Below are 26,454 nucleotides of genomic sequence, written 5' to 3'. Positions count from 1 at the left end.
CAGTAAACTCGGCATTTCACATTATTGACAGGGTGCGGCTAGAAAAATCCGCGTCGATACATGCGATACACGCCCCAGATATTTGGCATCTTCGCTGTGCAGTGCAATGAAATTTTAAACTACTTTGAAGGCGCGGCCGCGCGGCTGCTAGGATTGAAATAGTGTAATCCCTTAGAGCTTTTTTTTTCCCCGTCATTGTCTGCTAAAATGTTGGTTAGTGCTGTGGTGCCAATAAGGTCTGGTGCGCACTTTCCGCGCTAGCCGAGGTCTGAGCGCGCCTGCACTTCATTCTCCTGTAGGTTTCGCTAGTCCCGAGCCGGACGCAATGAACGCACTACGTACCGCTTTGCAGGGCCCACGCGTTTCTTTGCTGCATTCGGCACGTTCACTGAAGTGACGTGCCGCTAAGAGCGCGGCAGAACGTGAGTGGTTTTAATTGCAGTGCATGCCACAATCGTAAAAATGTGCTGTTATTGACGTATTTATTTACGCCACTTTACCAAATGATAACGAAAGTCTAGCTTGAAAAATTCCAAGGGCGCTTTATTGTGCCATCACACAGATAGTCACTATACTTTAAGCACTTTTCTGGAGTTGGGCTTTTGAAACGAAAAGCTTCGCTATGTTAGTCGACACCACGCTTCGCGCGAGCCGGCGTATGTCGGAATTGGCTCCGTAAGCGTGTTCGGAGTCGGCGCAGGTGGCCACTGCCGCGCGCTATGCGTCGTCGTTTGACATTCGCCGCAAGTGCGTGTTTATCGCGGAGGCAGACTATATAACCGCTTGCCAGAAAACAGGCGTGCGCATATTCAACATGGAAGGAGAAGAGAGTGACACTACCCATACAGAGAGCTGTGTTTATGGCTGTACAGAAATCGCAAGACAATGTGCCCAACAACGATGAATAAAGATTAATAATCTTGCATAACTTATGGTATATATCATTCATAAGCAATTTGCATCACTACACAAGGCACACGTATAGCATAACCATAAGCTTACCAAAGCATATCTGTAAGTGAAACCATAAGCATATATAACCATAGGCTAAATCATAAAGCATAAGCTAAACCGTAAGCCATATCCCTAACTTAAACCATAAGCATATCCATAAGTTAAACCGTAAGCATATCCATAGGCTAAATCATAAAGCATAACCATAAGCTAAACCGTAAGAATAATCATAGGCTCATAAAGCATAACTATAAGCTAAACCATAAGCATCACCGAACCTTTTTGCTTCGAGATATCCAGGCTTAACCTTAGCTAAGCCCCAGCCATTTTTTTTTTGTTGTTCAGGTTTCAACCATTGGTTTCTAATATCGGTCACGGGGAACTCATGAAATGAAATTCCTCTTGATGCTTGGCCGCTTGACTTTCACAACGGTATGCAGAAGTAAACCATCGTGCATGAAGAAGCCGCAAAGGCGAAAGCCGGCGCCCACGGGGCTGAGAATCACAGTGTCACTGAAATAGAATCTGGTAATCAAGATCTAGCGACACCAACAGATCACCAAGCACTCAGCTAATCGATTGTTTTGCGCGCATGCGTTTGCGTACGTCCTTCCGTGCTCTCGCTGAAAATGCTTGCTGCCCGTGCGTGCGGTCGGCCACGGGGTTGGGGTAGGTGGGGGTGAGCACTAGCGCCACTGTTCGCGGCGGCGGTTTGGAAAACTAAAAAAAGCCACACAAGCAAAAGCAAATCAGCGGCGCTGGCGCAGCGCCGCACTCGCAGGTCGACCCTTGTACAGTAGGTCGTGGTGTATAAAATTATTCTGAAGTCCTCCACCACGGCGTCCCTTTTAAACCACTGTGCAATTTTTGAATGCTAATTCTTGCAGTGAAATATTTTTCTTCACTTTCTAGCCTCAACATTATAACGCAGTTTTAGCAAGCAGAAAAAAGAGAAAAAAAAAAAGGAAATTATAGGTGTTACACTATTGGATGACAGGCAGCACCAATTTAATTTGACTATGAAAAATTTTCGAACTCTTCTCTTGTGCAAAAGTATCTTGCTTGAGTTTTGTGTACGATATGAAATGAAACAGGCATAATTTTTATTAGTCATATCATAAGAAGCCAACAAACAAAGAAACCAAGGACAGCATAGGGGAAATTACATGTACTTGTTAATTGAATTAAAGAAATGATAAATTAATGGAAATGAAAGTAGATGAAAGAACAACTAGCCGCAGGTGGGGCATGAACCCACGTCTTTGCATTACGCGCGCAATGCTCTTGCCAACTGAGCTACCACAATGCCGTTTTCCCATCCACTGTCTAAGGTATTTATGTTTACCTACTAAAACGAAACCTGGGAGGGTTAGCCAGCACCATACCTCACGGCCTCGACGGTGGATGTGGAACGTCCTTTTTTCTCGTAGGAGTCATGTGTTCATGATTTTTTGGGGTGAAGGCAACTGCTTAATGAACCCACACATGCTACATGAAGGCATAAAAGCTGCCGGATTTGAGGCCTTGAATCCGGCAGTCAACTTTATTCTTCACCTATGTTTTGCACTTTGCCATGAGCACATTTTTAAGCAAATTCAGAATCCTAGAAGCATCATTGGAAAAATGTTTATTGCAATATTAATTTAAATGAATTACTTTTTATGAGCTTCCAGTTTTCAAGGTGTTCACAAATTGCATAGTTTGTGGCATAAGTAGTCCTATGAACAGCACGCATATTTTGTTCAGTGGCCATCCATGTCTCCAGATTTTGTGAAATTTAGGGTCTGTGAATTATTCCGGCACTCTGGATTGGGCCAAGATTGTGAGTAATTGTGCTCATGAAGAAACATCTTTTCCAGCATTTATGTACTGTTCAAGCCGAAAGCATTGCCATATAATGTATTTTGAGAGAAGGATAATCGTCACTCTGAAGCTATTATGCTGATGCTTACAGTGGTGCTGCAGTGGTGTTCCATAAGGTCAGAGGATGTTTAAATGTAACCATGCATATGGCTAGACTTATTTCAGCAAATGTCTATAAAAGGTGACTTGCTGTTATCTAGAAGGATTGCAGTGTTAGTTGGCAGTAAAAACAGGGGGATGATTGTTAGTACTGCATTAAAGAGGGTGGCTTTCTCACCAAATTGACTGGTCCCAGTATTCGAGGTAAATACATTTTTTCAGTCACATGGAAATATAGGAAGAAAAAAGGTTCATAGCATAAAACTGCGGCTGAAAGAACTTACAATAGCACGTTTACCTTTCAACCCCGAAATTAATTCCAGAAAAATGTACTAAATTTCTGTTTCTTTTTGTGTAGCCATAATTTTTTCTATGCCATTCTCATTTTGAAATGAATTACTTGATTTGTTTCTGGTTAGAATTACCAAAAAATAAGAAAAGTGATAAAAACTGCTCTTGAGGGCAGCTTTCCCACAATGCCGACTGTAACTCGTCTTTGGCAGTGGGAGCAGCACAACATCGAGCTGAACGAGTGTGACTCGTCATTGGCAATATTGGTACAACCTCCTATGACGAGTACACATTGAAATTGGAGGTTAAAGGGTTAATATGTTTGGTGTATGTGCTCTTGCTCATCAGTTGCTACTTCTGGTGCATATTAATGAACTTGCACTAGCAAGGTGCAGTTACTGTGCACCTTGGTGGAGCCTTTTTGTTTGCTGCAGTACTGTATTTTGGTGCCATCTAGCATGTACTTAACAAATGATGGCTATTGATTCAGAAATTTTGGAGCCCACCTTTACTTTTTTTTTCACCATTTTTCTTCCTTTTTTTTTTGTTATTAGACACATGATTTACAAGAGGCTCCAGACAAGATCACACAAACCAGTGCAAACACCAAGTATAGCTTGCCATCATACGTGAAATTTCACATGATTACGTGTCTCACTGGTGTGTACAACATACTAGAGGCTTTAAACAAAAGGGTTCGTGAACCATTGAAAAGATAAAGTATAATTCAATCACTGTGGTGGCTTAGCAGGTTTGGTGTTGCGCTGCTAAACATGAGGTCGTAGGATTTAATCCTGGCCGCAGCGGCCACATTTTGATGGGGCCAAAATGCAACGCCCGTGTCCTGTACATTGGGGGCATGCTAAAGCTCTCCAGGTGGTCAAAATTAATCTGGAGTCCCCCATTTACTGTGTGCCTCGTAATCAAATCGAGTTTTTGCCACGTAAAACCCCAGAATTCATTCATTGATTAGGTATAACTTGCTATCGCAAGTAAAAATACTTTCATGTGGCACTTTTTTGGCATGTTGCTTATTGTGCCTCCGTGTAAATTAAGCGGAGTTTGGATAGGTAATATACTCAAGAAGCGCATTAAACTAAAAGCTGAGTTCATGTCTTGCTGCTTACACTGCACAAACAACCAATCAGTCATTGCTTCTTGTTTCAAGCACTCTTATGGAACCTTTGAATTCATTATTACATCGAGTTTCTTTTTCAATGAGTTATTTACAGCAGTATTTCATCCTATATACATCCTGTGTTTTGCCTTAGATGTGAAGGTAAAATTTTGCTCTGATGCATCATCCAGCAGGAGTGGTCGCAACCCTTTCAACCCGGATGACCAGAATCGCATGATGACTGTGGCCCTTGTTACCACCTTGGGTATCCTGGGCCTGCTTGCTTTTAACGAGATGCGGTACAAGGAGATAACGTGGAAAGACTTTGTCAATGCCTACTTGGCTCGTGGCATAGTGAGTTTTTTGCATTCAGTAAACCTGATTCTCACGAAGAATATTTTGTGTATTATTGGCGCTATATTTGTATAATTAATCATTCAGACATGAACATTTTAGCAAGCAGTTACTTCATACATCTATCAAGGGCATTCACTGTTATCTTGCAGGCAGCTCTGCTACGTGTCTATTGTGCTTTTGGTGGCAGGGCTCTGCCACTGCTTCCATCAGCCATTGAGTGCGGGAAGGCATTGTGTGTTCTGGTATTATTTGTGTTTTGAAGAGGTGGGATTTCATATAAAATAGCATACTGAAAAAATTTTGGGACAACAGCCATAACTGACTTAGCTAACAGTGTTCATGAGAAGAAATGGACCTTGTTAGATGGCAATAAAGTGTTGATGACGTTTCGTTGAGGTTAGCTGAGTTGCATTTCACTGGACCATTTGTAAATATTATAGGCAAAAGTGGGCAGTGTAACAATGTTTCTGTAATTGGTCATCTGAAGCATATAAAATGGCAATAATGGCTGCTTAATTCCTCCAGCATAGTGATATTTGAAACCACTTTCCTGTGATCCAAGAGTACACCTCTCTTCAGTGAAACAGTGCATGATATTGCAAGAGTCCACTGCATGAAACAGTGCAGGATATTTAGGGGTATTCAGGCCATAAAAAAAAAAATTACAGACAGCCTAACTGCTTTGAAAACTATTCGATTAAATTTGCTTTTTTGTATTTCTATGATTCTAGCTGTGTTGGAATTCTACCGTTTTACAATTGCTTAGGCACAAGATAGTGTAAGGTGGCCTTAGTTTCTTTGTTTAGCATGAGGAGGGCTCGGTTGCCTTTTTTCCACGAAACTACATCTTCCTACCTGCCTGCTTATGTTTGTTTTGAGAATGTAACCATCCGTATTCGAGCTAATAAATTTTTGAAGTTTTCATCTGCATGTAGCTTAAGCATATGGGCTCACTTTTGAGATCATAAATTGCAAAGGGAGCAAAGTTTTGCATGCAGAATAAAGTTTGGTGTCTTTTTTCGAGTTGTATTTACAATTATTAAAGGGACACTAAAGGCAAATAAGTTGACGCGGACTCTTTAAATACCATTTCAGAAACCACGCAAAGCTTGTTTCATGCCAAGAAAGGACTTATTTTATGAGAAAACTGCATCTGGAGGGTCCGAATACCTTTATCGAAATTGAAATCTCCTGTCACTCAACCAGGGGAGTGGTGACGTTGCATGCGCCATCACCACCCTTTGCTGCCGTTGGTGAGTAAAACGGTGCCCAACAGATGGCGGCACAGAGCCAAGACAGAGCTGAGGATTTGCCGCTGCAGCTGCTTTTTGATAAAGTGGCGTAAACCGTTCAGGCGTTCTTCCACATAATATGGAAGTTGAATGCTCTGCTACTTGAAGTTTGTGCGAGTTTCGTGAGCCAGCAAAACCAGTGCAGCGCTACGCGATAATGAAACTGCTAAAACGCAAAAGCGTGGGCGGTACAGAGTCAAGCGAAAATGAAACCTTTCAACCGCCTGCGTCGTTGTCAAAGGTAATTTCAATTAGTTCTTTTTCTAAAAATGAAATAGAACTGGATATGTAGCATCTTATTTTGTCTGATAATACAATACAATGATGTTTTTTGCAACGAGTGGTTGAGTACTAGTGATAGAATTGAACTGAGGAGTGCTTTCATCATCGGGCAAGTACTTGAATCTTCCGAGGGAGTCTCTATTCATGTCCTGCATTTACCTCAGTTTCTCGGTTATTTAGGCTTCGCTCGTGATAATATTGACGCCTTAGATATTTCAAGCACTAATTTATCACTTTAGCATGACTTAATATTTTCCTTTAGTGTCCCTTTAAGGCAGACAAGAAAGCCATCTTTTTATGAGTTAATACCTGCCGCCACAGAGGGGTGTGGTTGTTGCCATTGGAATTGCATGTGTACTGCAGTGCCTGTAGCAGCATCTCTGTGGACATCTCCATTGCGTCAGCTATAGCTATATGAGTCAGAACCTCACAGGCCGAAATACTAGTTTTTGTGTTGTGCAAAGCATTTATATATGGTTGCATGTCTAAAATATGGACAACTACTTATGTTTCAGCTGTGCTTTATGAAAAACATTTCTTTAAAGGGACACTAAAGGCAAATATTAAGTCAAGCTAAAGTGATAGATTAGTGCTCGAGAATCTCTAAGGCGTCAATATTATCGCAAACAGAGACTTAATAATAGAGAAATTGAGGTAAATGCAGGACATGGTTAGAGACTCCCCTGGGACATTCAAGCACTTGTCCGATGATGAAAGCACTCCTCAGTTAAATTCTGTCGCTAGTACTCAACCATTCGTTGCAAAAAACATCCTTGTATTGTATAATAAGACGAAATAAAATGCTACTTGCCCAGTTCTATTTCATTTCTTATAAAAAAGAACTTATTGAAATTACCCTTGACAACGACGCGCATGGTCGAAAGGTTTCATTTTCGTTCAACTCCGCGCCGCCCACGCTTTCGCATTTGACTAGTTTTGTTATCACGCAGTGCTGCGCTGGTTTTTCTGGCTCGTGAAACTATCACAAACTGCAAGTAGCAGAGAATTCAACTTCCATGTGATGTCGCAGTATGACGGAAGGTCTACACCACTTGACCAAAGAACAGCTGCAGCAGTGAATCCACCATTCTTGTCTTGGCTCGGTAGCGCCGTCTGTCGGGCGGGGTTTTACTCACTGATCATAGCAAAGGGTGGTAATAGTGTATGTACTCTTCCGGTTGGGTGGCGGGAGATTTGAACTTGGAAAAAGGCATTCGGACCCTTCAGATGCAATTTTCTCATAAACCAAGTCTTTTCTTGCCGTGAAACAAGTGTTGCGAGGTTTCTGGAACGGTATTTAAACAGTCCACGTCAGCTTAGTATTTGCGTTTAGTGTCCCTTTAACACCTGGTATCGTGTTTCATCTTTTATTGTGTGGAAGAAACAAATGTCTTAAGATATTCCTTTATTCATATTTATGGAAGGGCAACTCATTTGCTTTCTTTATTATAGAAACTTAGATACTGTTAGTGCTTAGGCTTGCATAAATAATGGGTACTAATATCTATCAGAGAGGTGGAACCAGTAATAAAAAATAATAATATATGAGTGATAATTAATTGTGTATCGTTTTCCACTTGTCTTAGCTCAACACATTTAGCATACATTCTAAGAAAAGGAATGTTATCGCTCAAGCAGTGATAAAAAAACAATATTTTTCGTAGGCACATAAGTAATCGGAGCATACACAGCTTATTTTCCATTATTGCTTAAGAAAGAAAAACAAAAAACTGTTTAAATATGCCACAAAATGTTGAAATGCCTGACGCACATTTGCTCTAGTTTCATCTGAAATGACAGTAAGGTGTCCATGTAGTTCACTTGAATATTTATGCTTCCATCATTCAGAAGATGATTTTTTTTTCAGGTTGAAAAACTTGAAGTCATCAACAAAAAGTGGGTGCGAGTCAGACTTCTTCCAGGAAACCAAATTGATGGAAATGTAAGTATATCTTGCGATGTCCCCAACACTTGGCTGCACTGCATTGTTGCTTTTAAATTGAGGCGTTTGGGTGCAGATTATTTCGTAATTTGGCAGGCATGTATGTATGGGCTGTGCTTGGCGTATTATGGGCCATATTATGTGTATGGACTGTGCTTGGCAACATAGGCTGTGCCTAAGTTACCATCTTTGCTATGGTGCTTAGGTTGGCACAGCGGCAAAGATGGAGAGATCTATTATTTTCCTACAGGTTTGATGTTATCAAATGTGCCTCAGTCATCAGACTCACTTATTCTTGCTTTCATTACAGGAAAATAGTGCTACTTGTTAACTCATTTCAGCACATGCAGTTTGAGTATTGACACATATTTTTGGTTTACATTCCTATCATTGTCATATGTTGAGGCATTGATACAGTTGAATCTTGATGTAACGGAGTTGTATTTGCAAAAAAAATCAGATGGCAAATTTTCAATTCAAGAACAAATAGAAGTCTTTCTTTCAGTTCTTCATCCCTTGTACTTCCCAGGGATGGAACCATCTTCCCCCAACTGTAGTAGCCATCACCGATAATTTTATTTATTGTACACGCTTGCTGTCAACACTTTCCTGGTTCAGAGAAAATTATTTCACGCTCAATGCAAACAAATCTCTCGCAGTGAGACACTAGCTTTTTTTGATATCACATCCTCTCAATTATAATTATATTACATAATTTCGACAATAATTATTGCGATGGCAAACTGCATAGACACTCCAGGAGCATTTCTGCCATCGGCGTTGCCGTGAGGTTCCGTATGAGTGAAAGCGTGTGAGGGTGAGCCGGCGAATCCGGTTCAATCTTGCATGCTCGAGTGAGGAACGCGGCCTGGTTAACTTATTAAAACATGTTGACGGGCTAGTTGGTTTGAATCCTTGATAGAATGGGTCAGCACAACTGAACAAGGACGTAGAAAGAAGCAGACACACGAAGACATGTTTCTTTCTACGTCCTCGTTGAGCCACGCTTACACATTTTATCATTGTTAATTTAGTTACTAAGCGAATGTTTACAAGTTTACACGGCCGATAAAACTACTATCCTTACTTCGTACAGCTATCTACTAATTTGCTATCGCAATCGATGTTTCGCCTTTCGGGCGGAACTGTGAAATTTTTTTTTTACCTATGACAACAGTACAAAAGCCAATACATCTTATTTATTGTACACACTTGCTGTCAGCAAAAACCATTTTATTGACATGAAGCAAATCCCCTAACACCTTCAGTATCACTGTTGTTAAGTACAGCTTTTTTCCAGCGGCCTAAAGACAGCAAAGTTACAAGAAGGGCATACAGTGCAGCAGGGTTATTCCACGAGAGATCAAGCATCCATGTCCGCCTGATATTTTTGTGTTGTCTGGCTTTTTATAGGCCATGTAGGAATATTCAAACTGTATGGAACATAAAATTTTATTCCCGAAAAGTGTTCCCAGAAAGCCAAAAGAAATATTTGAAAGTGGCGGCGCAAGCGTCCTCGTATTGCTTACCACAACATTTTCCGATTTCATGGCCGAATTAAATGCAAACTAAAACATATTGTGTCGAGAAACTTTCCTGCTCATTTTAACACACTAAACAGTAAATTAGTTCCATGCGTTTTTTTCATGCTGTCCACAGATCAACAAAATTTAAAAAATTCCAAACATGGCTCAAATCAGACAAAATTTTGTAACTTTGATGGCTCTTGGCACGCTTTCTATTTCACACAGAAACTTGAAAAAAGCGTCAAGAATGTTCTCTTTGCAACCTTTATGCAAGATATTATCTCCGTACAAGAAACACAAGAGAAAAAAATAGTTCAAGAAAATTTTTCAAAAAAACTCATTTAAAAAAAAATAATAAAAACTGCAGTTCCAATTTTAAAAAAACTTTTAGATGGAAGTGCGCTTACGTCAGGCAAAACATGGGTATGCTAATATGTTTCCTCATTTGCTTTATTCACAAAATATAATGGTCCGAAGTGGTCCATGTTGAGTGTGCTGGCTTTAGTGCCGCGATGACTCATTCTGGTTTGTTAACATTTACTCTGTTTAAAAAAAAAAGAAAAGGCGACGGTTGCCACAAATGAAGGAAGGTTTACCTGAGTTTTTTATTGTAGCAAACAGAGAATATGTTTTCGGCATTGTTTTCTGGGACGCAAGAGAGAACAAACTCAACACTACTAGTGGTGCTCAAAACAAATTTTTGCGTGTCCTTTGCAGTTAGTATTTAAAACGGTTTAATCACCGTCAGCTGGCTAGTGGCAGTTCTCGCAGCAGACAGCACTTGTCTGCTTGACTGATCGTGGGCGCACATCCACACATGCCACGACGGAATTCCCGAAACATGCGGCACTGATTTACACTCCACTGACTCCTGCTGGTGACGTTGCTCGATAGCTGCAGCAGGCATATGAAGTTGGGAGACCATCTCATGTGTCGAATGAATGGAGACATATACCGTATTTACTCGAATCTAGGCCGACCCCGATTCTAAGCCGACCCCCTAAAGTCCGAAGTCAACAATATATATATATATATATATATATATATATATATATATATATATATATATATATATATATATATATGCTACCTCGAATGTAGGCCGAACAAAAAAAGCGAGGACAGCATTCACAAAATGCAAACAGCATTTATTGAATCTGAACGTGCAGAGCTGAGCTCATTCAATGTCCTCGTTTCTGTGTTCCTTGTCACTGTCGTCTTCAAGCAGTGCACTATCTTCGGTACCGTCAAGCGCATTAGATATGCTGCACTTTTTAAAGGCATGGACGATCAAAGTACCTGGGATGTCGTCCCACGCTGCAGCTACCCAGCCCGCCAGCTGCGATAGTGATGCACATTTGATGCGGCCCGTTGCCGTTAGCATGTGGTCTTCGTCAGTCAACCAGTCCGTGTAATATTTCCACAGAGGATCCTTGGAAGGTTTGTTGATGCAGACATCAAGTGGCTGCAACTGGCTTGTTATTCCGCCCGGTACGACAGCGAGGTCCGTGTTCGCTTGGGCGAGCGCAGCCTTCACGTTGTCGGTCAAGTGCCCACAGTAAGGGTCGACGACAAGGAGCGAGTTCTTTGTCAAAAGGGCTCCTGGACGCCATTGCCACACAATCTTCACCCACTCTTCTACCATCGCACCCGTCGTCCACCCGTTCTCATTTGCCCGCACAGTGGGCAAATTAGTAGTGAATTAGTAGAGTGGTTGTACTGCACGAGATATGTCGCCAAGCTACTATCCCTCGACCTTGGTAACATGCTTTGCATATTTTTGCAGTTACGCGTCTGATGACACCAGCTTTATGGGGTATTCATCGGTAACTCGATAAAACTATCAAGATGCCTTTCCTATGTTGAGGAATTACAAGAATGGGATTGAACTGCCCGGCCATTCCCGGAGTGGGAATGGGCTAAGTTTTTCATTGCGAGGAACTGAAAGGAATGGAATTGTGGCAAGTTCTAATTCCCCAGGATGGAATCGGAATTGCATGGGGGCGCCCATTCCACAACTCAGGAAGCCAGCATGCTCAACACGGGCCACTTTGGCCCATTATATTTTGTGAATAAAGCAAATAAGGCAACATATTATCGCACCCACGTTTTGCCCGACATAAGTGGACTTCCATCCAAAATTTTTTGAAAATGAGCTTTTGAAAAATCTTGTTTATTTAACTATTTTTTACTTCTCGTGTATCATGTAAGAAAATGATATTTTGCATAAATGTTGCAAAGAGAACATTCTATGTTTGAGACTTTTTTCAAGTCTCTGTGCGAAATAGAAAGCATGCCAAGATGCATCAAAGTTACAAAATTTTCTAATTTGGGCCATGTTTAGAATTTTTTATATTTTTTTTCATTTGTGGACAGCATAAAAAAACACATAGAACTAATTTACTGTGAAGCATATTAGAATGAGCAGAAACATTCAACACAGTATTTTTAGCTTGTATTTATTTCTTCCATGAAATCGGAAAATATTGTGGTAAGCAATAGGAAGATGCTCACGCCACCACTTTCAAATATTTCTTTTGGCTTGCTGGGATTGCTTTTCGGGAATAAAATTTTCCGTTCCGTGCATTTTGAATATTCCTACATGTCATATGAAAACGCAGACAAAACAAAAATATTAAGCGGACATGCATGTTTGATCTCTCTTGAAATCACCCTGCTGCATGCATTGTATGCACTGCTTGTAACTTTGTTCTCTTTAAGCCGCTGGAAAATAGCAGTACTTAACAACCCTGATACTGACGGTGTTAGGGGATTTGCTTTATGGGAATAAAATGATTTTTGCTGACAGCAAGTGTGTACAATAAATAAAATGTGCAGGCTTCTGTACTATAATATTGTCATTATATGTAAAATAATTATTGTGTAAATTATATTATGTAACATAATTGTAATTGAGAGGATGTCATATCAAAGAAAACTCATGTCTCATTGCAAGATATTTATTTGCATTGAGCTTGAAATAATTTTCTCTGAACCAGGAAAGCGCTGTGTGAACAATGCAAAGTTTTGTAGCTTACATGTGTTATTTACATGCTCTTTATTCAGAATGTTCTCTGGTTCAACATTGGAAGTGTGGACACTTTTGAGAGAAACCTGGAAAATGTTCAGCTGGAGTTCAACATAGAGCCACCCAACTTTGTTCCCGTCATCTACAAGAATGAGATGGATGGGTAAGACAATAAAAGGCTGCCAGACCTTGCATTTTTAAAATTTGTATCTGTGTTTAGTCTATAGTTGTGCAAAGCATACAGTCATTTTAATTGCTTGATAATATCCCTTTGCTTGTGCTTCTGAGTTTGGGCTGTATAAGAAAATTCAGCTTTTTCCTACCTATTCAGCACCAGACATGGGCACCCTCACGAGGACGAGCCCTCACGAGGGCCTTCCTCCCCCTATCTGTCCTCACCCTCACGTGGTGAGGTGATTGAAGACGAGGGAGAGTGTGATGACGATGCGAGGTCAAATGAGGAAAAGGCGATTCATATTGTTGAAGTACACAAAAGTCACTCGGTTCATATGTGTGGTAAACTTGACGCGTGCTGGCATGAAATCTCTCTAGTGCAGATGTACGTCGAAGCTAACTGTTAACCGACTAATATCATAAATGGCAGAGCAGCAGCTCACTGTTCGATTTCCATGACAAGCAGTTAGGCGACAGCACATTATGATCGTCGGAAATCAGAGAAACAGAAGTCGACATTTATTTCGATAAACCCCTGTTTGTTGAAGAATATACTCTTAATTACATGGAAATCGAATGAGTTGAAACACCCAGTCCTTGGCTACCTGGCGAAAAAGTTAATTGTCCTCCTGGTTTCAAGCGACACAGAAAGGCTTTTTTCAACCGCAGGAGCACTGGAAAGGGCACATAGGTCACATTTGAAAATTTGCTCAAATGCTCATGTATCGGGAGTATTGCCTCAACCAGCTCAGCAAAATCAAAGAATGAAGCATACCCGAGCTCCTCCGTCTCATGATTAGTATATTTTAATAATATAAAAATGCAAACAATACATGGTTAAGGAATTATGCTGAGACATACAACAAATGTATATACTCAATAAATATTTTTGCCAGTCCACTACTGGGTATTTAACTGCATGCTGTCTTTACTCCGATTCCCAAATTTCCGACCACGCACGTTACCTGCAGATGCTTGAATGGCTGGAAAATATTGTGGATAAAGTTACTGCATTGCTCATTATATCTGTGCATGTGAGGCTACCTAAGGCCTCATGTGCACGAGGCAGCACGTGAGCCTTCGTTACAGCCTTGCAAGCCGCCTCACGAACAACAATTTTGTTTGGACATACCATGTCTTCAGGATTGTTTCCTTGTAGCATGTTATACCTCTGTCACACGGGAAATGCACTTTGAGCGAATGCACTTCTCCGCTATGTAATTTGCAGACAAAATTTTGGGCAATCCTGTCTAGATAATGCATATTACAACATAATTTTTCATGATGCGTGCGTGCGGCAGTGCATTGCATGCAACCTTTTCCAATCACTTGCAGAAAGTGCGAGAGAGAGAGAGAGAAAAGAGAGCAAAGGTTGGGTGATTAATCAGGCGCACATACAGTTTGCTACCCTGCTATGGGGAAGGGGATATAGGGGCAAAAAGAGAGGAGAGAGGTGTAGTGTACAGTACTTAAACAACCACCGACAATTGTAGGATACACCATTTCGAGAACACCATTTTTCATTGCATAAATTTGCTCAAAAAAAAAAAAGATAAGCTGCCATTTGCAGCATCCAGGCTGCGAAGTGTGTGATAAAGTTGAGCCATCTCGCATGCAATGCAGTAGTAGCCAGATGCCGGCTGCAAACCTGCCTTTTTCATTTTCCTGTGCTGCCCTCTGCTGCTTGCTGCTGAAAACGTTTTGTAAGGGTCCTGGGGCTTTCGCCGGTTGAATCGTGTACCTGCACTCACGTTGAGTGCACATCGGTTGTGCGTTTCGTGGATCGCGAATCATTATTAATGGCTACTTCGAGGCAGCATGTCATTCCTGGACACCATGTAGCACTCACCGCCTACTGGGTGCGCAGACCTGAGTGCGCTGCTGTGCAAACAGTGCGGCCGATGAAGGCACACTGAGTTCCGTTTGGTGACGTAGCTGCCTTGGAATTTGGCACTGATTTCTGCACTTAAAGCTTGCTTTTTGTATTCTTTTTACACATTATTTAGACATTTCACGTATTTGAGAAGTCTTCGAGCAGTGCACTTGTTTACATCGACATGTACAGCTGCAGAACATTGTTATTGTCAAATATTGGGGAAAAGGTGCATCGATGATATAAAATAATGTCAAAACAGCAAAAAATTCATATCTGCACATATGTGTCGTGTACAGGGTTTGTTCCGAAAGTAGTAGGACTGGTTAAAACACGTTGGCGGGCTAGTTGGTTAGAATCCATGGTAGTGTGTATAAGCGCGACTGGACGAGGACGAAGAAAGAAACAGATACACAGACACAGCGAGGTTTTTCCTGGGCGGGCGAAAGGCGGACTGCACACGCAGGATATTGGGGGGATATTGGGAACGCTGAGAAAAAAAAATTGGCACTGTCTTAGCTCAGCTATGCCAGGATATACGTAGCGTAAAGGTACGGTTACGCTTGGTTAATCTCTTGCCTTGCTTGCTAACCTTAGCTTATCCGGCTATGGCCTTGTTTGGCCTTGTAATTCAAATGCCACAGTCTTTCACATACGTCACAAATGTGTCCAAACAGGTTGTTCACAAAGTCCGAGAGGAAGAGTGTAGACGCACTCATACTTCCACAGAGTTTCATAGCATGTTCAGTGCACCGACGAGTCTTGGGGATCGTCTGTGACACTCTCTTGATCCTGCCGCTGTTGTTGGGAGGCCATAGCACGGCGTTGAACTTCTTGGCGACGTCTTTTCGCTATGCGGTCTTCGCGTTGCTCCGGCGTCTCGACCGCATGTTTTGTCTTTGCATGCTTGCTCTTTCGATGCTTGATGGGCAACTGCCAAGCGACAACCTCGGGGTCTGAAGAATTTAGGCTGTCCAGCGTTCCGGCGTTCGTGTTGTCCACTTCTCTACTCTTGTGTCCTGTCTGCACGCCTCACTTCTATTTTGCATAATGAATCCTTACCAACTAGCTCAGCTTTCGGTCGTTCTAAGCTTTCCAGCCTTTTGCGCCGACTGGCAGCGGCTTGACTCTCCTTAACCTCCATGTCGAGAGCGCTGTATCAACCGTCTCTCCCGCGCATTTAGATGCACGGTGCGCCCTCCTCACTCATGCGCAGGGCCACGCGGTGCCGCAATCGTAAATGCAGCAGCGGACGCACACGGCACCGGCGCGTCTGCGGAGACTGCGACGTCACACCTCTGGAATGCGCCACAGTCGGCGGCGGCGAGGGCGACGCATGCGCAGTATGGCAGGCGCACACACACGCGAAGCTCGGCTCCAACCTGCGTAGTGTAGCTTTACGCTACAAAATCGACGGTCTGCTCTCAGCTGTTGAAGAGAGTAGGTTGCTTGTACTGTGAACCCCTGTCGAAACACCTCATCACGGAGAATCATGGAGCCTTTACTGGATCAGCGATATGGGATCAAATTTTGTGTAAAGCTTGGTAAAACGGGCAAAGAGACTCACGACGTGATTAAGGAGGCCTACAGCGATGCTGCAATACGTAGATCAGCTGCTTTTGAGTGGCAGAAGCTGTTCCGAGGAGGTAGGGAAAGAGTCAAAGACGACAGCCGCTCTGGACACCCTTCGACCAGTAAGACCAACGAAAATGTGTCGCAAGTGAAAAATTTGCTGAACAGTGATCGTAGGATGAGTATCAAAATGATTGCTGATGACTTGAGAATTCCTCAAACCCAAGTTTTTGAGATCATGACAGAAAACTTAGCCATGAGGAAAGTGTGCGCGAAGTTCGTGCCGCGAGTGTTGTCAGAGGAGCAAAAGGCCAACCGGAAAGCGATCTGCCAGGTTCTTCTTCATCATGTGAAGGAGGACCCCGACTTTTTGGACAATGTAATGACCGGTGACGAGACGTGGGTGTTTGATTACGACCCGGAGAGCAAGCGGCAGAGCTTAGAATGCCTCACCCCTCCTTCCCCACGCTCCAAGAAAGCACGAATGAGAAAATGCAAGCAAAAGTCCATGCTCGTGTGCTTTTTTGATTGACATGGAGTCATCCACAAAGAGTTCGTACCACCTGGACAAACAATTAATGCAGCTTTTTAACGTGGAAGTCCTCAAAAGACTCCCAAAACGCATTGTTCATGTCCGCCCAGCCATCGCCAACAATTGGCGACTGAACCATGACACCGTACCGAGCCACACAGCGTTCCGCGTAATGGAGTATCTTGCCCAGCACAAAGTGGCAACGCTGCCTTAGCCCCCCCACAGCCCTGAATTGACCCCGCCAGACTTTTGTCTACTCCCGAGAATAAAATCAACACTCAAGGGGAAGCATCACTGGTCGGTAGAGGCGGTTCAACAGGCCATGACAAGGGAGCTAAACTGCATTGCGGTCCAGGCATTCCTGGAGGCGTATGAAAACTGGAAAACTCGTTGGCTGCAGTGTGTAGATGCGCGAGGGTGTTACTTTTAAAAATTCTAATTGTTTGTACTATTCTCATGAATAAATAAAAAAAAAAAATGAGTCCTACTATTTTCAGAACAGACCCCGTATTTCCACCCTGAGACGAGTCAACATGAGTGGCCGAACCACTTAAACAACGGCAACTGTAATCCAGACACAAATATTACAGGCTGTAAATTTATTACTGATTCTCGCTTTTCTTTAACTCCATCATACTTTGCGCGTGCCATAAAGCATTATTAGAGAAAACTGCTCGCATAAGTGCTCATTTATAGGCCGTGTTGTCCGCTCGCGAAAATGTGCAGATGCCATTGCTCTCACGGCATTGATATAACTGAGTGAGGCAATTGTTTATGCTGCTGTATACCAAATGCACCATCTCTTGTTTGCTGTTTGACGCAGAGGCAAACAGTGCATCTCTGAAATTGAGAAATGTGTTGGAAAAGCAACATGTACCGACCCACCCATATACGTAGCGAATGCGACCGTCAGCGTACGGTGACATACAGATGCTGGCACGGTGCTGTGTCGCCGCTTGTGGCTTATTGTGTACGCGCTGTGCGAAAGCAAGTGTAGTTGATTTCAAATCACTAAGGCCAGAACTGAACTATAAAAGCAGTTTCGTTTGACCTAAATGCTTATATTTCAGTTCAGGTCCGCTGGTAGTGGGTGCACAAACTCGACGGCGCCAGGCTTAATCTTCGCTGAACAGGATCGACATTGGCTCAAACTTGACGAAAATTCGATGGCACCAACCAAAAAAGGAAAAATGAAATGACGTTTCGGCTCCCCCATGGGAGCCTCATTCACAATGAGACAAAACGATTTTGCGTCGCTCTTTAAGTACGATGCATGAGCAGACACTGCATCTTGCATAGATTGGAGGCAAGTCTCCGTCATTGCGAGTCTCTGTATGTGCTGTCGTCCGGATGATCAAGGATTCGAGATAGAGCCGCGACTTTCTGTCCTTTTCTTGTGCAATCACACGTGCCTCTGCCCTCTGTGGGGTAGATATTGAGTTCTCAGCAAGTGCATTTTGATCTGTGTGCCGGTTCCCGACGTCCCTTTGGTGATTGCGTACTTCATTCATATTCACCTGATTGACTGATATACACAGGCGGGCAGTCAGTGCAAGGAATCGAGTGCACCACACTAGGAAATCTTTCTTTCTTGAGTTTGTCCTTGGCTTGGAGAAGCTGATTCCTCAGTTTTTGAGCTGGCACATGTGTGGTCTGTACGTCATACGAATGAAATACACGTGCCAAGGTTTTACTCATGATGGCTGAAGGTCATTCCATCTTTTCTTTTTTGGTCGTTGCAGTCTAATTGACTTCAAATGGCTCAAGCTTCATGGGCATGGCTTGAGAGGATTGAAGCTCATGCATTTCAACTTGGTGGGCGCGTTTGGCTCATTTTGAGCTCAATTTACTATACAAGTGAAGATGCTGTCGCTATCGTGTTGTCGGTACGACGGACAATTGCGCGGGGTTTGGTTGAACGATAATCGGCACACTGATTTTGCCGGTGCCGTCAACAAGAAAGCTTGTGGCAGTACAACTCGTGCTCATCGGTTGTGTCGTCAGCGTGGTATGATAAAATGATTTCGGTGACTCACAATAGTTGGTCAATAGTTGGTGTGAGCGTCTTGTCGGTCTTCTATCGACCCAGTGTTACTGCGCCTTACGAGTACGTGAAGTCCAGCACGCGCTGCCACCACCGGCAAGTGAGGACTGACGCTGCAAGAAGACTTTATCAACAATGTGGTGTATTTAAGTGTCATCCAAGTGTAATGCACAGGTTTTTGTTAAATTTGCTAGCCATGAATGAAACGCGGCAACTACCTGGCTCACGGTGCAGTCCGGACAACTCGGACGAAGCCCTGGCCGCTTCCTAGTTTAAAGTGGAGTTGCAGTCTTACGCTACGCATGTCTTTGTCACTGCTCTGACGTCAAGCTACCGTTGGAGTTTCAATGCGGTACATGGGGTACACAGCATGAGTGTTTGCAGCAGTGCACGTCCGAGCAATTTCTTTCTTCGGGGGACTTTCCGGCGCGCGGCCACGTGCGCAACCCTTCCAAAACGTTTCGCGACTAATCTTCTAGGGCAGGCCGCATGCGCCGTCGCGCCATGAAAAAGGCAGATGAAACTTGCCTCATATTGCAGCTCTCATTCATGTTACAGGCTTGACAGCGGCTGCTGCTTTTCCAGAAAGATAAAATTAACGTATAAATTTTTTCCATCAACTGTTTTATTGAATGTTTGTGTCATCGGCGGTGGTGACAGGCTAGGGCCAGTTGGCTGGTACGGCTAGGAGCTGACTGCAACAGCAGAAATATTGCTTGAACCCATTTTTTTTTGTCTACAGGAAAATCTTGCCTTTATGTGGGAAGACTGCCATTTGTTGGCAGCCAGCATCCGGAAAACAGTAGACAGGAAGGTGCCGTGCTGCTAGTGTGTTTGTACAGTTACCGTGTAAATCTGTTTTATTTATTTATTTTACTTTTTATTTTCATCATTCTTGCGATCACGTCCAGGTTCCAATAATCCAATTATAATGGTGGTATATGCAAAGTTCCACCATTTCTCAACATACCGCGGTTCTTATTTTGGATAGAGTGGACATGTCTCGCTGGATTATATCAGTTTGTTGTAATGGTCATTGACTGTAGTTCCAGGCTATGAAAGTCTATGTCAAGGTCAGGGTATCATTTTCCAGTGTGTGAGTCAAAATTTTTAAAATATTTTTGCTGGTGTGACTTGTATTACTATGCATAAAACCATATGTGCTGGCGCAACCAATATGTGCGTTCTTCTTTTAACAGCGGAGCTGTTTAGGGGATCGCAATGTTCGTTGAGCGTGGTTGTCAGTGTGCGTCTGTCACGCCAGACGAAGGTTCCCCACTGGGCTGACAGGTAGCGCCACTACCACAGCGAGCATCCGCAAGGTGAAGGTTCCCTGCTGGGCCCACAGATTATCAGTGTGCGCCAGGTGGTGGGAGAGGAGGAGGGGAGAGGAAAGGGGTACATAAGAGAGAGTGCACCCGTCATGCGGCCTTTCGCGCCATGGATGCCGGACGGTTAGGAGGTCTCAGTGCGCTCGCCGGTGAACTTCAGCCCGTGCCTGCTCTGGAAACAGCAGACGCCGAACGGCTAGAACGTCAGCACACGCTTGTCGAAGTGTTGGGGGTTCTCCTGTGTTTGCCTAAGAAACATGAACTGCAGATCCTAGCTCAACGCAACGATACAGATGATAAATGACAAGATCGGAGTAATAAACATTAGCAATAAATTGAGAGTATAATCACACGAAACCAATAATTACTCAACCGAATAGATAATTATAAGAAAAGAATAGATAATCACATCAAAAGAACAGATAATCACAAGAAACAACAGACAGGAACAGATAACCACAAGAAAAGAACAGATACACAAAATAAAATCACAAGGGAAACACAGGAGAACCACAGCTCCGCTATTTCCTCAGATTTCACAAGCGTGGCACCAGCTTTAATTTTTTTTCTTTTCATGATTACGAAAATCTGTGTGTGGCAGCATTCTTAAAGAAACTAAATGAGTCTTGTATTAACAGGAGAGTGATTGTTGGTACATATGTTGGCTCCTAGGGCTCGTCGTGTAGGCAGCGCGGAGGCAGCAGTATGGCAGCACCAATGAAGGCTACCAGCGTTGCCTCCATGATTGGAGGTCATGCTATAGCTTGTTATAGTAAAAGTTCAACCCGCGGAATTGACACAATAAGTACCTACACGGTGTTGCTATTCCTTACTGGTATGTCGTGGCACCTGAGATATACAGGTTACAGAAAGAAGCACTACTTTATTATCGTCATAAATTGCTTGTGCGAGAAGTCACAGTGCTTCTGGCTTCCGGTCACCATTTCACTTTCTGTATGGATGTGTTCAAGCTTGTTCAGGCCGATGGTTACCCAGTGATGCTGCCAGCTGAAGCAACAGAAGCAACTGAAGTTTTTTACAGTGTGTGCAGGACGAAGGCTTTCAATCACTTCGAGTAAAGTGCAATAAATATTGGTTTAATGCACCTAAAAAAAATTGTGGGATTTTCGTGCCAAAACCACTATCTGATTATGAGGCACGGCACAGTGGGGGACGCCAGAATAATTTGGACCACCTGGGGTTCTTTTAACGTCCACCTAAATCTAAGTACTACATGGGTGTTTTTGCATTTCGCCCAAAATGCGGCCGCCGTAGCCAGGATTTGATCCCATGACCCCGTGCTTAGCAGCCCAACACCATAGCCACTAAGCAACCACAGCGGGTGGTTTACTGCGCCTAAGAGGAGTAGTGTTTGATTTTTTTTTCTGCAGTAACTTAAAAACTTTGTTTACGGAAGCTTAGTACCCTGAAATGGGTAAGTTCAGCATTTCACCATGAGTGTACATGCATGTATCATTTAATTATGGTGACTGAGTCAAAATAAGTGCATATTATGTATTGGTGCAACTAATATACTAATTGTTTCTTTGAAACTTGCGTAAAGTAGGGGTACAGCTTATACAAAAGTGCGACTTATGATCTGGAAAATGCAATATATCTGAAATCAATTGTTTGAATAATACTTCCTGTTCACCATCCTCTCGGTACCTAGGAGTTAGATTAGAGGGAAACATTTTTCTTTGCATGAAATGCTTTTTTTTTATTTACTAATAAGTTAACCAGGGGTGGGAACACTTTGCCAATGGCACCATTTTGATACTCTAGCAAATTGCTGCATGAAATTGTGCCGAAAGCAGAAAAATGATTGAAATTGTGCCGTGCTGTGCCAGAACACCCTTGACGGCCTTGACTTTAGGAGGTGTAACCAAAAGATCGCTGGCGTGGTGCAGGGTGTTGTGTCATTGGTCTCGGAGCACATGTAAAAGTAACTTTCGCATTCTGGCTGTCAGTGACACAAACAGCCGCACCAAATTTGTCCCCTGAAAAACTAATGCTCGTGCACTTGTTACCACAAAAACGTGCACGAGCATTCACACATGCTGGTTGCACATCTTGTTTTGTTTAGTTTTGCTTTGATTTACACCAACTCCATGACAGTTGCACTTGATCGCAGTGTGCAGCGCCACGATCTACGGTGATCATGAATTCTGATATCACATCTGTTGCAGTTTGTCCCAGTGTATTAAAATATGTGCAAACAGAGAGGGTGAGCGACAATGTAAGGCAGTAAGGAAAAGGAGAGACCAAGAACAGAAGAATGACACTCACTTTAGCTGATTGAGGGGGCTTACACCCAATCACTCAATGTGAACTCCAACTCCCTAGGTGCTTAGTGAGTCTAGTGAGTGGCAAAGCAAAGTCATGCACGAGCAGAATCTTGGTTTGAGCTAGTTGGCACTGTCATATGTCTGAAACCACTGTGATGTTCACTAACCCTAGCTTCTTCACAACTTCTCATGGAATACACCTCTAGTGGCTTCACCAGCACTTATTACTAAAATAGTATAAAATATATCTTTGAGCTGCTCTTCACTTATTTAATGCTGCAAAATGCAAGGCTTTGTGACTGTTACCCTCCTCAGTTATAAAAATGCTCTAAATTAATATTTGCATATGCGAGACAGCTACAAAAATAAGATATATGTGCTACAAACGGCTCCCAAATCAGAATTTGTCTGCACCAATCTGCTTCAATATGGAGTTTCATCTGCTCCAAATAGCGCTACAAAATGATTGGGCATTCCCACCCCACATAAACACAATAGTTTGACTATAATTTTGTCAGAAAGTGAGTGATGCAACATGTTTCTATATTCTTTTTACTGTTGAAGAGGAGTTACATGCCAGATTTTAGGAGAATTTAAGTGCTTTTTTTATTTTTGAGGAAAAGCAACCTTAGCAAATTGACAGAAATAGGGAATTTAAAAAAGTTTCTTTTGCTGCTTGGCCATTGGAAATTGGGATATCTCTTTGTGGCATAAAGACCTATTTATGTATGTGGCAAATTTGTAGGTGCCATGGTGTAAAACAGAATATAAAAAATAATTAGGTTGGGGATATTTCCAAAATGCACCACATTTTATATTTTTTTTAGGTAATCTGCTTTGTCAAGGCACCATATCCTGATTTATTTTACTTTTCGTTACTAGTGGCATGAAACATTTTATTTTCATGGCTATTATTTTGCTTGTGGCATGGCATTGAAATTTGGAAAATACACTTTCTTGTGAAGGCTGTGCTTTTGCCAGGTATACTTTTAAAAACTTTAAGTGCAGCTTTCTTTGACTTTTTCCTCCCACTTTGTGACTGATGGCTGTGGCTGTATTGCACAATGGGCAGGTTCCGGAGATAGGTCAAACCTGTATACCGGATATAGTACAAACTGAAGTGGCCCAGGGTTGCAGGCAATGTACATATGCTAAGACATCACCTCCAACACAAACATGCTGTTGTTGTCACGTTGTCATCATCATTTCACTGTTACTTTGGTGCCTTCATTCTTCGCCATCATCGTCTTACTGTTGTCATTGTGCAGTCGTCAATATCTTGTTATCGTGCAGTCATTATGTTGTCACCTTCAAGCCATCATAATTTCTCATTGCCCCGCTGCCGTCATCATGCCTTCGTCATTAAGCCATGGTTGTCATTCCATCATCATGTTGTCATTGTCGTTCTGTTGTCATGCCGCTGTAATAATTTTGTAGTCGTTCCACAGTCGACATCATTCTGAAGTCATCAAGTTGTTGTAATTCCTTTGTCATCATGCCATTGTCATTCCTTCGTCGTTATGCGTGAAATCTGCATGTTGGAGTGTGATGAGTTTAAATTGAGGGAGACATTTCCGACTGAAAATGTGTCCAACTTGATCATGTGCTCTTTATTTGCAAAGAGTTTTCTAAACAAGAACTGCTTTCTTTGCAAACACCAATAAAGCTTCGCTTAAGCTGATTCTCTCGCGGCGGGGGATCAGCATACCTTTTCTTTTTTTTTTTTTTCAGGTAAACTACCTGCTATTTGGTGAAACCAATTTTAGTTTTTTTTTTGCTTTGGATGATGCATGTGCAATACTATATAAAATTATGGAAAAAAGAAAGAAAGAAAAGGGAAATGTACAACTTCTTTTGGTCTCTCATATAATTGCCTTGTTCTCATCTTACATGCCTATTCACTTTCAGGGTCACGATCTGGTGTTTTTACTTGAGAACTGAGTTATTAAATGCTATAAATGAGAATTGAACAACTGCTTATTCACAGAGAGCATAAGTGCTACAATTAAGGGCAGGGAAATGTGGTTTCATTGCAGTTTGAATTTTCTGCCATGCAATGAGAAGTGAGTTAATAAATGCATTAAAATGACAATTAACTGCTTGTTGATGTTATAATTAAGTACAGGAAAATGTAGTTTCACTGCAGTTGGAATTTTTTGCCATGCAGTGAAAACTGTATTGGCTCTTAGTGCTAAAAACAGAAGTCACCGTAGCTGAAAGGAAAAGCATGGCAGTACAAAGTGGTTTTCTCTTCCAGGTCGAGCATTATTGGTATCCTGCCAACGCTGCTCCTATTTGGCTTCCTGTTTTGGACAATGCGACGATCTGCAGGGTTCATGGGGGGCGGTGGGGCAAGAAGAGGAGGTGGCATCTTTGGCATGGGGGAGACAACAGCTAAGCTGATTAATCCCAATGACATAGGAGTCAAATTCAAGTGAGTTTCACACCTGAACTTACAATGACGAATTGTGAGACACAAAAATTGGGGCTTTTGTGCCTTTGTTGGAAATAAAGGGGCAAACATTATACTGTCAAATCTTGATAATTCGAACTCAAGGGGGCCTGAAAATTTGTTTAAATTAAAAAAAAAAAGTTTGAGTTAAAGGAAGCTAATTGAATGGAGGACTTACCTGCAGTGGCGCATGTACACTGAGCTAACACATGAGTGGGAAGTTGCACAAGATTTATTCACACATTTTTACAAATTACGACCAGTTATTAGGCGTATCAGTGCTCATACTGTGATGGGAGGTGGCAGATGCATGCGTGCATAATAAAAGAAAACGTCCTGTGACAATTGCCCCCTTGGAACTTATGGTATGCTTCACCGTGTAAGACTGTTGTACAGGGGCGAAGTTGACTTTTGGTTACCGGCACTATGCATTTCGCCGTGCTGTCCGCGCTCCGGAGACATTGGTGAGGATTACAAAGATGGAGTTGGTGCCATTGCTAAACAACTCACACAGAAAGAAATGTTTTTTTTCTGTCTGTTTCCTGTGCACTGATGCAACAGATATATTTGCTGCATTGTGTGCACATATCATGTCCGAAAAATCGAGCTTGACAGAAAGTCCAAAAATTTGAGCAGGCATGATGAGGTGAAGCATTGCATGATGTGAAGAAGTATAGCCAACAAAAAAAAGTCTATGGACCTCAGGATCTCGGGAAAAATGTTGAATTTCCAAGCAGCCTGTAACAGTAGCCAGTGAAACCGTACATAAAAATGTTGCTTGCATATACTAGCAGAGGCTGGAAATACAAATACCAGGCTGCATTGTGAGGCTGGGGAGATGTGCAGCCTTTTCTCAGATCCCGTAGTTCATAAACATTTGTGGTTGACTGTACATGTTGTACAAAAGCATGATGTGAAGCATTGGGTAAACATTGTACTGATAAAGAGCTAGGCCTTCATACGAGAACTGAGCTGAAATCGATGTTGGCATACTAACTTGGTGTTCTCTTTAACCAGCTTAGACTATACTGCACATGTTTATTCCTAGGTAACAAAGATATTGACAGCTGGTAGCATACTTTTTACGCGATAGAGAGTTTTAGCGTGTCCGGTGTTCTGGTATATGCGCAGGTGGATTACTGGGCCAGTGGAGGCCCAAACATGAGCAGCTCAATTGCTGCCACAGAGCTCAATGAGTCAAACTCAGAGCTAATATAGTAGCCAAGTGTGTTCTATTTCGCTGTTGGTGTAAATTTTTGAAAGTGGTGTACAGTCGTTGACCATTTATTCGGACCTCACAGGGACTGCGGAAATGTCCGAATAAACAGGTGTCCGAAAAAGCAGATTAAGAAAAGAAAATTAAATCCTTTATTTCCACGCACTTATTCGGGCTCGGCAGTAGGCTTGAAGAAATCGTGAATGCGCCGTTGCACGCTG

General features: G+C 42.5%; 1 protein-coding gene across 2 annotated transcripts in view; it reads left to right on the top strand.

Moving 5' to 3' along the window:
- Window positions 1-26,454, top strand: part of Afg3l2 (AFG3 like matrix AAA peptidase subunit 2) — a 132,709-nt gene that overhangs the window by 38,178 nt on the left and 68,077 nt on the right. The window contains exons 4-7 of one of the 2 annotated variants that reach the window (XM_075672729.1): window positions 4,519-4,678; window positions 8,123-8,197; window positions 12,790-12,914; window positions 24,823-24,999. In XM_075672729.1, coding sequence (XP_075528844.1) covers window positions 4,519-4,678; window positions 8,123-8,197; window positions 12,790-12,914; window positions 24,823-24,999 — 537 coding nt within the window. Of the gene's footprint in view, window positions 1-4,515; window positions 4,679-8,122; window positions 8,198-12,789; window positions 12,915-24,822; window positions 25,000-26,454 lie in introns of both variants that reach the window. The other variant, XM_075672720.1, reaches the window with a different exon arrangement.

This window comes from Dermacentor variabilis, chromosome 1, assembly GCF_050947875.1.
Source record: "Dermacentor variabilis isolate Ectoservices chromosome 1, ASM5094787v1, whole genome shotgun sequence".
In the NCBI taxonomy this organism is placed as follows: domain Eukaryota; kingdom Metazoa; phylum Arthropoda; class Arachnida; order Ixodida; family Ixodidae; genus Dermacentor; species Dermacentor variabilis.
This window is presented reverse-complemented; position numbering and strand designations above follow the sequence as displayed.